The sequence below is a fragment of the Haliotis rufescens genome, unplaced genomic scaffold (assembly GCF_023055435.1).
Source record: "Haliotis rufescens isolate VD_foot unplaced genomic scaffold, xgHalRufe1.0.p SCAF_21, whole genome shotgun sequence".
Taxonomy (NCBI): domain Eukaryota; kingdom Metazoa; phylum Mollusca; class Gastropoda; order Lepetellida; family Haliotidae; genus Haliotis; species Haliotis rufescens.
In genome coordinates this window covers 7,056,756-7,071,297 of record NW_025963902.1, presented here as the reverse complement: position 1 = coordinate 7,071,297, position 14,542 = coordinate 7,056,756, and the positions used below count along the sequence as shown (strand labels likewise).

The following is a 14,542-nucleotide window of genomic DNA, read 5'->3' as shown; positions in this document are numbered from 1 at the left end:
TTTCATATTTTTTTCTGTGAAAGAACCGAGTTCTAATTGATCTTCAGCAACCATTGCTTGTCCCGAGTGAAGATCCAGGTTAAAAGTGGTTTTCATCAACCCACGCTCGTCCCCCAAACAAACAAACAAACAAACAAGCACATATAGACACAACGAACCAATGTTCACGTGCACGCTATACGCCTGGTTTACCGACAAGTACATGTATGTAGAATACCCTGGTTTGGAATACCATGTCCGCGTTTACGACATCTTGTACAAACCAACGTTTTGCTAATGTATCCCAGAATATTCCCATGTTCAGGCTGCATAGATTTCGTTGTTATACGTATATGTTAATCATGGGAGTTATGATAGTCGTAGCTCTACGATCGCTTTGTGAAACGGCGCCCAAAATCTTGCATTGTCGCATAGGGTCATAAAATGTGACTGGTGGAAGGCTTCGTCGGCTTGCTTATAATATCAGTTAAAATGGAGCTAAAACAAGCGCCCCATTAATCGATGCACTTGTAGCCATCATGTTACACACGATCTATAGAGTTTAGCCTCTTACGTACTTAAATCAATACTGTTGAACCATAACATGTCATGCCTCGAGAATACCTCAGTTCATGAGCACTGCTCAATAAATATTGTCTGAGACGTACTTGATAATGGTTATTGAACGGTTTACCATGTGTATACGACGTATAAGGAGTCATCTGAATGGCCCAGTAGGTTAGGTTCTTGCAGACAGGGCTGCAGGGTAGTGGAAAGAATGTGGATTTCAAGAAACATCTAGGTATAAAGTGATGAACTTTGTGGAATGATTTCCTATACTCAATGGTGCATGTTAAAGAAGAAATACTAAACAGATATATAATGTGTTTGTGTGTTTAAGCATGACTGGTTCACCAGGGAGAGGGTTAGATGGATTGATGGATGGATTGGTGAATGGTTGGATGATGGATAGATGGGTTGGTGGATGGTTGGATGGGTTGGTGGATGGATGGATGGATGGATGGATGGGTTGGTGGATGGTTGGATGGGTTGGTGAATGGTTGGATGATGGATAGATGGGTTGGTGGATGGTTGGATGGGTTGGTGGATGGATGGATGGGTTGGTGGATGGTTGGATGGGTTGGTGAATGGTTGGATGATGGATAGATGGGTTAGTGGATGGTTGGATGGGTTGGTGGATGGATGGGTTGATGGATGGATTGGTGAATGGTTGGATGATGGATAGATGGGTTGGTGGATGGATGGATGGATGGATTGGTGAATGGTTGGATGATGGATAGATGGGTTGGTGGATGGTTGGATGGGTTGGTGGATGGATGGATGGATGGGTTGGTGGTTGGATTGTAGATAGTTAGATAGAAACACACTGACTGACATGTGCTACTCGTAACTCATGATTAATCGTGATGATTAACAGTCATTCTTTGTAATCTGATAATCGTACTGTGTGACACCCAGTAAACAGATATGGTGCTAAGTTAGTGATCAGTGAGCCGGCGACAGTGACGTCTCCCCCGAAAGGACGCTATGGTTGCAAACGGTATTTATCATAATAGAACGGACATACACATTGGGTTACCGAGAACGGATTCCCCTAAGGAGAAGACCCACTATTGTTGTCGTCATTACACCACCTGTGTGCCATGTGCTCCGTGTTACTTCAGGCATAACAATCCACTCTGATGCCGTCTTCTGAGATATGTCTCCAAGGATTTGATCCTTCTACGTCATGGAAGGATCATATTGTGTCCAATATGCTTAAGGTTGTTGTTGGTGGGATGGCACGGTATTTTAACCCCGTCAAGAACATCCTCGATTTATCCAGGGTATGTCCGTTCTATTATGATAATACCCTGGACTTATTCGCCAACATAGAGGGGCATTGGTGGCCCAGTCTTCTAAGGCGATGCGATTCGCTGTGCAGAGTTGCATCCCTTGGGCACGCCAGAAACCTATAGTTGTGGGTTCGAATCCCGGTTCGCCCCGATTATGTTTCTAGGTTTGTCAGCACCTTACCCATGCTCGTGGGTTTTACCGAAGTGGTAAACGTCTGAGACCTACATGACTTCGGGCTTTCCTCCCACATTAAGCTGACACGCCGCGATATAACTGTAATACTGTTAAAAGCGGCGTTAAACCCAACTCACTCATTCACTCACTCGCCAACATAGCCCCGTTTCAAAAGCCACGCCACTATCGCCATCTTTTGTATCTCTAACTCAGTATAGATTATTTTTTGCTCGTGATACAAATTCGATTTGAAGGTTATGTTTTGGCAACACGGTCTTCATTGGGTTCACACATTGTACCTATGCGGAGAATCGAACCCTTCGGCGTGACGAGCTAACGCTTTAACCACAAGGCCACTCCACCGACCCTGGGGATACGAGAGCTGACCGAAACGTACGTAGGATGTATAGTACGCCCTTAAATGTTTGCATATGTTAAGCACAACACTGCCCATGCTTACATACTGAGTTAGACCAAGTACAGAACCAGGAAGCACATTCCTGCAGGCATCAACGTGACTAGGTATTCCCAGGTGAGGACAATGAACAAAATTGGCTACCACAATTTCATCAAGTATTTAATTGAAAGGGTTAACTGTAACAGCTTGCGGACATGGTGACAACTTAAGAGGATGATGGTCCTTCCTTTGTCACTGTGAAGAGGTGGAGTGAGTGAGTATGGTTTAACGCCGCTTTTTAGCAATATTCCAGCAATATCACGGCGGGAAACACCAGAAATGGGCTTCACACATTGTACCCATGTCGGGAGTCGAAACCTGGTCTTTGGCGTGACGAGCGAACGCTTTAACCACTAGGCTACCCGACCGCCCAGGAGTTCATGTGGTGAAGTTTCAAGATCAGACCTTCAACTGCCATCACTAAGGAAAATGTTGATACAATACACTGGTTACGGATGACTCGCCAGGTGTCACATGTGCAATACAGTTGGCATGTCTTATAAGAGAATAATTTGTGGAATCAGCTGGGCATGACACGCGTTTCACCACGCTGGGTTTCACGGCTTCTGACTCCTCTTCAGAAACGCTCCGGGTTCCTCTTCTCTCATGAGAGTTTACGTCGCTTTGAAGCAGGCCCAGCGAGTCGTAACCATGACTGAATCTCTGACCGTCAGAGACTAAGCACAAGACAAAACAATTGAAACATCTGAGGTGAGGCGAGGTGAAGTTAGGTTTAACGTCACGTTAAAGATCATAGTGTGTGTGTGTGTGTGTGTGTGTGTGTGTGTGTGTGTGTGTGTTTGTAGCTGCTTGTACTAGTCCAGACTGATGCCGATTTTATAGTGCTAGCCCCCTGAGATACCATGCCGCAGTTTAACATGAATACCCCACTCAGACACAGTATACTGACTCCGAGCCGACCAGTCCTTGTTTTATCTCCTCAATGCCGAGCGCCAGACAGGGGTACAACAAGTACCATCTTTTGATATGGGCAGGGGATCGAACCCCGTACCCTCCGCTCTCCGGACGGACGCTGTACCACTAGACCAAGTGGGCGGCCCGACTGAAATGAGAAGCGGATTGTCACAATGTATGATCTAGCTGATGGTATGTCATCGTACCCAGACAATTTGCATCGTTGTTTTTGTGAGTGAGCACTGTTTCTGCGGGCTACACCTGGGATGGGCTTTACACATTGTTCCCATGTGGGGAATCGAACCCGGGTCTAAGGCGTGACGAGCGAACGCTTTAAACACTAGGCTACCCGACCGCCCTGTAATTCGTACATGCTTTCTGTTACCAGGTTTAATCTGATTATATAAATGTCGCCATGATATACCTCAAATATTGCTGACCGCGGCCTTAAACACCATTCACTTACACTTTGGTTGCTAGGGATGAAGTAAATTAATTGACTCACTCACTCGTTGCTAGGGATGAGGTAAATTGGTTGACTGGGTTTCGTTTTTTATTTAATCTATAATGCTCATGTAAAACCTCAACGCCAGAAACTAATCTGATTCGATTATCTACGGAAACGATTTTTCTTAGCGTAAAATATAAAATAACGGTTATATAAATTGTATAACCATTCTTGGCTCCGGAATTGATTCACAATTCACAGAATTTATTTTTCAATTGAATTTGAAACCCATTAGTATTTCAGCCTATATTGGATATTGGATTGTTTCAGCCACCAATGCCAAGTCCTTCCCCTCTCGGAATCTATTCACGGAATATTTGTCTGTTGTTTAATACAAACACGAGGATTCTGTAGCTATTGAACTCACTTGTATATGGTTGACTTAATACAGGGCTGACTTCGATTCTATGTGAATTAAATATGATATTGATCTTTTGCTATTGGATTTTGTACTCTGCTTCATATCTCTGTGTGTAATAGAATATGACATCAATTCCCCTGACACACTTCCTGTTGTGTAGGCTGACGCGGGAGACATTTAGAGATGTGAGAGTTTGGCTTCCTGAAACGACAGGACGTGTTGGTTCGAGACTCTGGCTCGGTTTGCGACTTGCCCTAGGTACCATAAAGGGCCATGACGTCACAGAAGGGTATCCCTGTACATAAAGGTAACCTTCCATTTCGTCTCCTGGTTGTGTATCTGTTGTAATTACTTTTCTTAATATCTGTTTGTAAGAGGTTTTAAATCAATCAGGTATCATTGATACGATCTGACAACGAAGTATGATCCATTCGGTTACTTGTATTTTATCCACCTTCAATTTCTGAGAGATAGACGCCAGTTTTTTCAGTATATGGCCACTGGTCCAAAGTACAATAATGCAAAACTTTACCTCCTTGAGAATATTACAATAGGTTAACTCTCAAAGAGAAAAATGCCACAATTTCTTATTTTAACGCTGTTGAAACAAGCTTATATGATGAATAATTCACATTTCTCTGACTTCGTTAGGTTTGTAAAGTGTGAGGTGCAGTAGGGTTCCTTGTTTAAGGACCTTAATCAAGTAATTACTTCTTACAAACAAACAAAACATGAAGTTCATCTTCAATGACACTATGTTACAGTAATGACACAGCCTTAAATGGTATGATGCATTTTATATCTGCCAATTTCAGTCATATGTTTAAATCTGACACAGTTGTGGATCCGTATGAACACAAAGATAGTACCTTAACTTTCGTTACCATGGGGGGCGGTCGGGTAGCCTAGTGGTTAAAGCGTTCGCTCGTCACGCCGAAGACCTGGGTTCGATTCCCGACATGGGTACAATGTGTGAAGCCCATTTCCGGTGTCCCCCGCCCTGATATTGCTGGAATATTGCTAAAAGCGGCGTAAAACCATACTCACTCACTCGTTACCATGGGACATTTCTTGCGCTCATCTTTTCGCGAAAACCTGGTATCATAACCATTTGATAGTGATTTATAAACACATGTTTATGATAAAGTCGGAATTGTACAATCGACTCTGCTTTTGGCAGAGACTTCGCATGAATATGGAAAGGGGACTGTCGCTTTTATTTTAATTATTGATGGAGCAGTATTAACACAAGGATAAGAGCCTTAATTTTCGTTACCATGGAGTGTTAGTGAGGAATATTCCAGCAATATCAGGGCGGGGACACCCGAAAAGGGCTTCACACATTGTACCCATGTCGGGAATCGAACCCGGGTCTTCTGCGTGACGAGCGAACGCTTTAACAACAAGGCTACCCGACCGCCCTCGTTATCATGGAACATTTCTTTAATATGGAGCAGTATCAACTCCAAGATAGTACCTTAACTTTCGTTACCATGGGACATTTCTAAAATATGGAGCAGTATCAACTCCAAGATAAGTACCTTAACTTTCGTTATAATGTAACCTTTCTTAAATGGAACCAGTCCTCGTGGTCACTCAAAGAGCAGTAATTTACATTCTTGACGTCTTCATGATTTACACACCGCTACTTATCTCACCTTATATTAAAATACCACCTTATGACTGCTTAAGGAGCGGGCAATTGTTCTTCATGTGTACCGCTCGTGCAGCCCGCTGAGAAATCAATCGGAACACAGCCTTGGTAACTCGCATATCTCGTAGTTCAAATGAACCGATGTTTATCCGAATGCATTAGAAAGAAGTAACTCGTTTCGTTTACGTCGTCTGCTACTAGAATCTGCGGACAAACTTATATTCCGGACCTGTATGAATGTGCGTCGGAGATAAATTCTTTGTCAATCGGTTCCTCGGGGGATAAAATTCGTTATACCCTTTCCTGGGTTTATGTTCCCTACATGTACACCTGTCGGCTCGGAGTACATAGCCCTCACACACAGGGTCCATCGCGCCATATATTCCGCCCACGAGTGAGTGAATTAGTTGGGTTTAACGCCGCTTTTAACAGCATTCCAGTTATATCACGGCGTGTCAGCTTTATGTGGGAGGAAAGCCCGAAGTGATGCAGGTCTCAGACCTTTACCACTTCGGTGAAACCCACAAGCACGGGTATGGTGCTGACAAACCTAGAAACATAATTGGGGTGAACCGGGATTCGAACCAACAATCATAGGTTTCTGGCATGCCCAAGGGCCGCAACCCTGCACAGCGAATCGCGGCGCCTTAGACGACTGGGCCACCCGTGCCCCCCCCCCCCCCCCCCCCCCCCGCCCACGAGATTGGCTGACAAGTTATAATGTAAGGTGAGGAATATTTTTAAAATACATAAGAGGCGGTTATATATTCAGGAAAAGAATATTATTATCATGACGTACATATCTGTGACTGCTCTTGTTACCATGGCTACCTCCGCCATTCACATAGGAACTTCACATCGCTACCACAATGAATGCAATTATTCGGAATGTATGTCAGCAAGAAACAGTTACATTGTACCCGTTCTTTGGGTGCGCTCAGGCCCTTGATGGTGGATTCGAATTCAAGATTCTTACTGATTATTTATGTTTTTGTTTCTTTTGTTTGTTTGTTTGTTGTTTAACCGCCGCACACAGCAATATGATATCAGGGGATCGCTGAAAGGTGATCGTATCCTGTCCCACCGGTGGTAAAAAACACATATTTGTTGACCCAGCATATCAATGTCTGAAAAAGTCATTCTTCTTGACACAGATGTTGAACAAAGCTCATGACACAATCACCCGACAAATGAATGTTCTTTGTATCCTGCCCGGTAACGCAACAGAGCCTCCTCCAGAGGATCACAATCTGTAAACGTCTGAACGCCAACGTTGATGTCCTGCAGTTAAATTAAACATTTGAAATAACATCGCGTCGACCTCTGTTCTCCTTTATCAATGCCTTTGACATTCAAGATAAACTATAATAAATGCGCGATTTCGACTACGCTGTCTCTCTCGCCCGTGTCCTTGAGACGGGGCTGACACGTTTATATCTGTGTACTTAAGGTCTCTATATTGTATTTTAGTATGAGGAAGTGTGACCGCGGTGAGTAGATTTAAGATAACTCCTTAACTGTGTTCTTCTTGGAAAATGTGACAGCGTTCCTTCCAGCTTTGTAGTCAACATGGATTTACCACACAGGCATAAAGGTATGTACTTGCACCTTATGGATTATGATATTTAACGGATCAGTGTGCATTTGATTTTCATTCCCAGCTCCTTGGGGATCATACATTGCAAGAAGCCTGTGAAGCGCTAGACGGTTAACAGTCCTAATAGTTGGGGCAGATCACAATTACTTTGTTTACAAAAATATTAAACACAACAATTACATTTGATATATCTTACGAGTATACATACATTCTCTCTCTCTCTCTCTCTCTCTCTCTCTCTCTCTCTCTCTCTCTCTCTCTCTCTCTCTCTCTCACACACACACACACACACACACACACATATATATATATATATATGTCTTGACGACCTGTGAATAGGTCTTCACCAACCACGCTTGCGACTATGCTTGTCGTAAGAGGCAACTAACGGGATCGGGTCAGGCTCTCTGACTTGGTTGATGCCTATCATCGTATCCCAATTGCGTGGATCGATGCTCATGATGTCAATCTCTGGATTGTCTGGCCCAGACTCGATTATTTACAGACCCCCGTCATATAGCGGGAATATTGCTGAGTGCGGCGTGAAACAACAATCCCGCATGTCTTGACCAGACAATCCAGTGATTGCCAGCATGAGCATCGATATACGGAATTTGGACAGGATGACATGTATCAAGCCTGATCAGCATTTAGTCGCCTCTTACGACCGATTCTTACCCGGAATCTCCACGGGTGCGGTCCCTTGTGACATGGCCTTTGTGTCACTCGTCCATCGCAAACAGACCCGTGAAGATCCGGGGTAGAATAGTTCTTCAGCAACCCATGCTTGCCGTAAAAGGCGACTATGCTTGTCGTAAGAGGCGACTAGCGGGATCGGGTGGTCAGGCTCGCTGACTTGGTTGATACATGTCATCGATCCCAATTGCGTGGATCGATGCTCATGATGTCAATCACTGGATTGTCTGGTCCAGACTCGATTATTTTACAGACCGCCGTCATATAGCTGGAATATTGCTGAGTGCGGCGTTAAACAACAAACCAACCAACCATCGCAAACATCAGACACCACAAGACCTACGGAAGTCCTTTAGAGAAATATTATTTTGAAAAAGATATCCAGTCCCATTTGGCTAGAGTAGGGTATGCCATATTCTGCAAACTTGCTGGTTCTTTTCATTTAAATTTAACCCTGAAATATCAAATCAGCGTGCTTCCATGCTGCATGCAGTAACTCAATCTCCAAATTCACTCACTGAAGGAGGAACAATGCTATTTCCTTCTCAAACGATGGGCATGATCAGGTTACAACCAACTACCAGTCTCTGTTAACAAAGTTGGGTTTCAAATGTATATTCTATTCATCATAAGACTGTTTTGTTCTTTATTTGAACCAGACTTCTCCTTCGTTAACCGGAAACACCACACTTCCTGTCTTGCCGGAAGTGAAGCAACTGAATTGACCCTTGACCTCCCAAAGCATACCCCGGATCCCTTCACGGTCCCCGCGTCAGCACGTGACGTTGTTAAGGTCAAGGACTGCAAGATATCGAAGGAGAATGTTCTGCTTCTCTGCCAGACAGCGAGAGTCTACTGTAACTCATATAACAAGATGGCTACTCGGAAAAGGCTAGATAAGAGAATTGAAGGTGCGTTGCCATTTCATGTGTGGCGTTATGGTATTTTAGTGGTTACAGCGTTCGCTCGTCACGCCGAAGACCCGGGTTCGATTCCCGACATGGGTACATTGTGTGAAGCCCATTTCTGGGGTTCCCCGCCCCGATATGGCTGGAATATTGCTAAAAGCGGCGTAAAACCATTCTCACTCACTCACTCACTCAAATCCGCATGTATTTAGTTTCAACAAAGTGTCTTCTTGGAAAAGTTTTCTGTTCGATTTTAAACACAATTGTTATGAGCTGTGCCAAATGTCATATTTTACTGTGTATTTTACTGTGTTTTGTAATATCTGTGTTGGCTGCCAAAAGTTTCAGTGCAATCATGATGAATGCGTAAATCTGTCCCTCTCTCAACATAGCCACTTATGCATGTTATCTGCCAGGTATACACCCATCTTTGATGGTGGCTAAAATAAAACAGAGAAGAAATGGTTATTTGAAGGTGTTTGGGCCTTACGTTTGCAGTCTTTCGACGACTGTTTTCAGTCTAGTGACGTTTTGATAACGTTTGTCGGTTTGGGGTGAGGTCCAGTTTTTAAGTTTATACTCTCTCTTTTTGCCGGCGGTTTCTCTATGCGGACATGTTGTGGTGATGAAGGTCGTCAGGTATTTCTGTTAGTTCTTTGGATTTCCTTCTTTACCCTTTCTGGTCTTATATAACATTCCAGAAAAATTCTGCCGCCTCCGTGGTCTTGTGGTAGAGCGTCCGCCCGGAGAGCGGAAGGTCCGGGGTTCGATCCCCGGCCGCGTCATACCAAAAGACGTTAAAAGATGGTACTTGTTGTTACCCTGTCTGGCGCTCGACATTAAGGGGCTAAAACAAGGACTGGTCGGCTCGGAGTCAGTATACTGTGTCTGAGTGGGGTATTCATGTTAAACTGCGGCATGGTATCTCAGTGAGCTAGCACTATAAATCGGCATCAGTCCGGACTAGTACAAGCAGCCACAGACACACACGTGCATGCACGTCGCTTTATAAGTGCAATAATCTTGGACGCGACGTTAAACCCAATTTCACCTCACCTCCAGAAAAATTCAAGTGAGCTACAGAGCCTTGTGGCTCGGTTTCGTATTTTCAGACGTAACCTCGCGGAGAAGAGCAAAGCGCAGGGAGGCTAAACTGATACCACTGGAGGGATACGAGTCGTCTTCACCAAGGAGACAACCATCACCAGGGAGACAACCATCACCAGGGAGACAACCATCACCAAGGAGACAACCATCACCAAGGAGACAACCATCACAAAGGAGACATCCATCACAAAACAGGTGTCTATGACTTCACCTCTTAAAGAAATGAAGGTCTGGCTTTAACTTCCTAACGTTAGGAATAGACATTGTCAAGCTAAACATTGTTAGGGTTTGAAAAACTAGTTAATATTTGTCACTGATATATGTTATATAAGTCTTGAAGCCTTCTTGAACGTCATAACGCAAATGAGTAGAAACCCTGGTTTGTCCATTATTAATATGTCATAATGATCTTAACTCACGTGCTTCAGGGTAATAGAATTTATTAGCCGAGTGTTCTTCCGTATTGTAAATTTCTTAGATTAGGAACACAAATGTATTATGCTGGACGGAAACAGGAGTAAAATTATTTTATGATATAATAGCATTTTTAAACTACTGAATGTATAAGACGTAATTTCACTCAATGAAGTACCTTGAAAAACGCCCAATTTACCATATAGTGCCAAATGACTTACAGTCATGCTTATCATCATGTTTCCGTGACACGTGTTTCTAAGTATGATAAAAAACCGTCAGTAGTTTATAGAGAAAAAGGCACCGCATTGTTGTATGGAACATGAAGGTAGTTCCTTCTAGGGGATCGCATTGGTATATGCGACAAGGCATTATGTATTCAATGCTAAACAGGCCTGGTTGCATGTCCACTACGTTAAACCTCAATTTGAAGATGTTTTGTTATTGTAGAGAATAGGTCTTGAGCAACACATGCTTGCCGTCAGAGGCGACTAAATGGATCGGGTGGTCAGGTTGATGCATGTCATCGTATTCCAATTACGTAGATCGATGCTCATGATGTCAATAACTGGGTTGTCTGGTCCAGATTCGATTATTTACAGACCGCCGTCATATAGCTGGAGTATTGCTGAGTGCCGCGTTAAACAACAAAACGAAACAAACACTTGCATATTTATGGGATCGTGATATCATGTGCATCGAATTGGTTATGGCATCTATTACACATGCCTTTATATGATACATATTAAATACTTATATATCTAAAATAGGATGTTCGAAAAGATTTACATCCGTCTTCATAAAATAGTAGGTAACTGTTCCTCCCAATGTTCCCCACGGAACAAAAGCTGACTGAAAATGTGAAACTGGAAAAATGACCTCTTAATAATTACATTTTTTCATGTTTTTTTGTGTCTTTTATGTCGAAGGGTATGTTCTGTTTTGCTTTGGTTTGTTTTTATTTAACACCGCAATATGTCGTCGCATCACGGCGGCCTCTATTCATGACTCCAGTCATAATATTATGAGCAATATCAACGCAGTCAGGAAACAGCTCTCAAGTCATCGATCCATTACGTTGCCTGTTACAACGGGGGTCATGCCAAGTATTCGCTGAATGTACTATTATTTTAATGTTCATCAACATAAAGTACAATTTCCTCTTGTACGATAACAATTGACAACTGGTCTGAAAATCGTTTCAGATCGACGTCCCGGCCAGCGAGGACGAATACAACAGAAGGACCCAACAATGAACCTCTCAACCCGTACCGAGTCTTGCCCAATATCGATACCAACAGGAAGTCATCTACAGAATTATCTCCCCATGATCCGGAATCCTCAAGGTCACCAGGCGACAAGTATCACTCTCATCATTCACAGAATGGCAAACCATATAATACCACTTCAACAAAAGGAAACGTGGCAAGATCTAAGAGAGATGTGTCCGGCAACAGGGACAATACATTCGTAGCTGATTCAAAGAATAAACCAGCTGTGGTTTATGCCAGTAAGGAAGATGAGAAGCGATATAGTAAGTAGAATGTAGAAGGCTCGTACGGGTGGCCAAGTCAGGGTCGAAGGCGCCTCATATGTGTCAATGTTCTAATAATATAGTTTCATATATTTTCATGTTTAACATAAAGTTGTATCTTCCATTTTATAGATGCGAAACGTGGCCATGATTCGGGCGACGATTACTCTGATGATGAGTAGAAGATTCAAAATAGCCTCACTCGGCGTTGTGTGACTTGCTTAATATGATGATAATGTGCATTCAATAAATCTGACTTAATAGTACCAACATCTTCCTTCTCTTTATCCCGTGTTGACGCAGGATTGGGTAGGTCTCCAGCGTTTCAGTGCTTGTGGATCACGCAATAAATGAATTGAACCCAGGTGAAATTGGCTTTACCGTCGCATTCATGCATATATAGCGATTTGCTTGCGCGCGCGTGCGTGCGTGCTTGTGCATGCTTGTACTAGTCCGGACTAATGCCGGTTTATGCCCATTGAGATACCATGATGCAGTTCAACACGAATACCCCATTCAGACATAGTATCCTGACTCCAAGCCTACCAGTCATTGTGTAATCTCCTACATTCCGAACGTCAGGCAGGGTAACAACAAATGCCATCTTTTAACGTTGTGTGGTATGCCGGGCTTCGAATCCAGAATCTTCCGCTGTCCGGGCAGACGCTCTATCCACTAGACCATGGAGGCGGTGTGCAGTGAAGTCACCGAGCCTGACCACCCCATCATATACGACACGCAAAGGTTGCTGTGGACTTCTGGTTGCTCCAAGAGAGCTAAAATATATGCAGTGTAGCTGAGTATATTCTCACTCAAGAATTACTTCATCCAAACATATCTTGTCTGTGTTTCTTGAACAGTTGCAGACTGCCTCCGTGGTCTAGAGTATAAAGCGTCGTCCCGGAGAGCGGAAGATCGTGGGTTCGATCTCCGTTCGCGTCATACGAAATGACGCTAAAATATGGTACTTGTTGAGGAAGAGAATTCACGGACGTCAACTTCTATATTATGAGGAACACAACGTTTCGAAGTACAAGTATGTGCTTACTCCTTTATCACCTGGTGACCTGGTGAAAGAGTAAGCACTCCGAAACGTTGTGTTATAAAGAAAGTTGACATCTTCCTCATGCGTAACACTTTGAAATGCCATTCAAAGACCTGAGTTACTTACCCTGCTTGGCGCTCAGCAGAAAGGGCTAACACAAGGACTGGTCGGCTCGGAGTCAGTATACTGTCTCTGAGTGGGAAGTCCATGTTACAGTGCGGCATGGTATCTCAGTGAGCTAGCACTATAAAATCGGCATCAGTCCGGGCTTGTACAAGCAGCAACACACACACATACACGTGCATGTACGTCGCTATATAAGTGCGATAATCTTGAACGCGAAGTTAAACTCCATATCACCTCACCTTTAACAGTTGTTCTTTAAAAATCAATATTGCACCAATGCACACTTCGAATTACACATACATGTATATTAGATAGACGAAACACACGAGCGACTGAGGCAGGTTTTCGCATACAACACACCTACTTTTTCACATGCTTGAAGTGAGATGAAATGAGGTTTAACGTAGTGTGCATTTAAACCAGTCCTGTTTAGCATTGAACACACAATGCGTTGTTAGAAAGTGTTTAGCATTGACTTTTAAACTTAAACTTCAAGAACCGACAGAATGTGTGCAAAACAAATATTCCTGTTATATTCAGTAGCCACCTTGGGAAAGACAAACCAATGGGTGATATAATGAGCTCGATGACAAAAACTGTTTGATGGCGTGTCAACGGATTCCAACGTCATGGACACGCATGCAACACGCACACGCACACAGGCACATACGCACACACGCACACACGCACACACGCACACACGGACGCACGTGCACACGCACCGCCACAAACAAACAAGGCTTTCCTAAGTTTGGAGCTTCAATCTTGATATCATGATGGTTGACATATTTCCATAATCTGCAATTAAGATTTGAGGTTTGTCACAAGACACAGGTTACGAAGTGATCAATGCTCCAATAGCAGAATTCCAATTCACTGAAATAGACCCCGTGATGATCCGTGGTAGAACAGGTCTTCAGCAACCCATGCTTGCCGTTAAAGGCGACTGTGCTGACGGGATCGGGTCGTCAGGCTCCCTTTCCTGGTTAATGCATGTCATCGTATCCCAATTGCGTGGATCGATGCTCATGATGTCAGCTGGAATTTTTGCTGAGTGCGGCGTTACACTACAAACAAACAAACAAACAAACAAACAAACAAACACCGACATAGTCCCATGTGACAATGAACATTCTGGAAGTCTAGAATACAGTGCGGACACTCACGTCTACAGTATTGACTATACATTATTCTAACGTTTGAACACGGA

At 43.5% G+C, this 14,542-nt stretch overlaps 1 protein-coding gene across 3 annotated transcripts in view; it reads left to right on the top strand.

Annotated features, from left to right (window-relative positions):
• Positions 1-12,427, top strand: part of LOC124133314 (serine/arginine repetitive matrix protein 1-like) — a 33,627-nt gene extending 21,200 nt beyond the window's left edge. The window contains exons 2-6 of one of the 3 annotated variants that reach the window (XM_048401184.1): positions 4,412-4,558; positions 8,858-9,109; positions 10,219-10,408; positions 11,833-12,161; positions 12,294-12,427. In XM_048401184.1, coding sequence (XP_048257141.1) covers positions 4,525-4,558; positions 8,858-9,109; positions 10,219-10,408; positions 11,833-12,161; positions 12,294-12,343 — 855 coding nt within the window. In that variant the 5' untranslated portion in view covers positions 4,412-4,524 and the 3' untranslated portion in view covers positions 12,344-12,427. Of the gene's footprint in view, positions 1-4,161; positions 4,559-6,638; positions 7,500-8,857; positions 9,110-10,218; positions 10,409-11,832; positions 12,162-12,293 lie in introns of those variants that run through there. The other 2 variants (XM_046497671.2, XM_046497672.2) reach the window with 2 other exon arrangements.
• Positions 12,428-14,542: the final 2,115 nt, after the last annotated feature.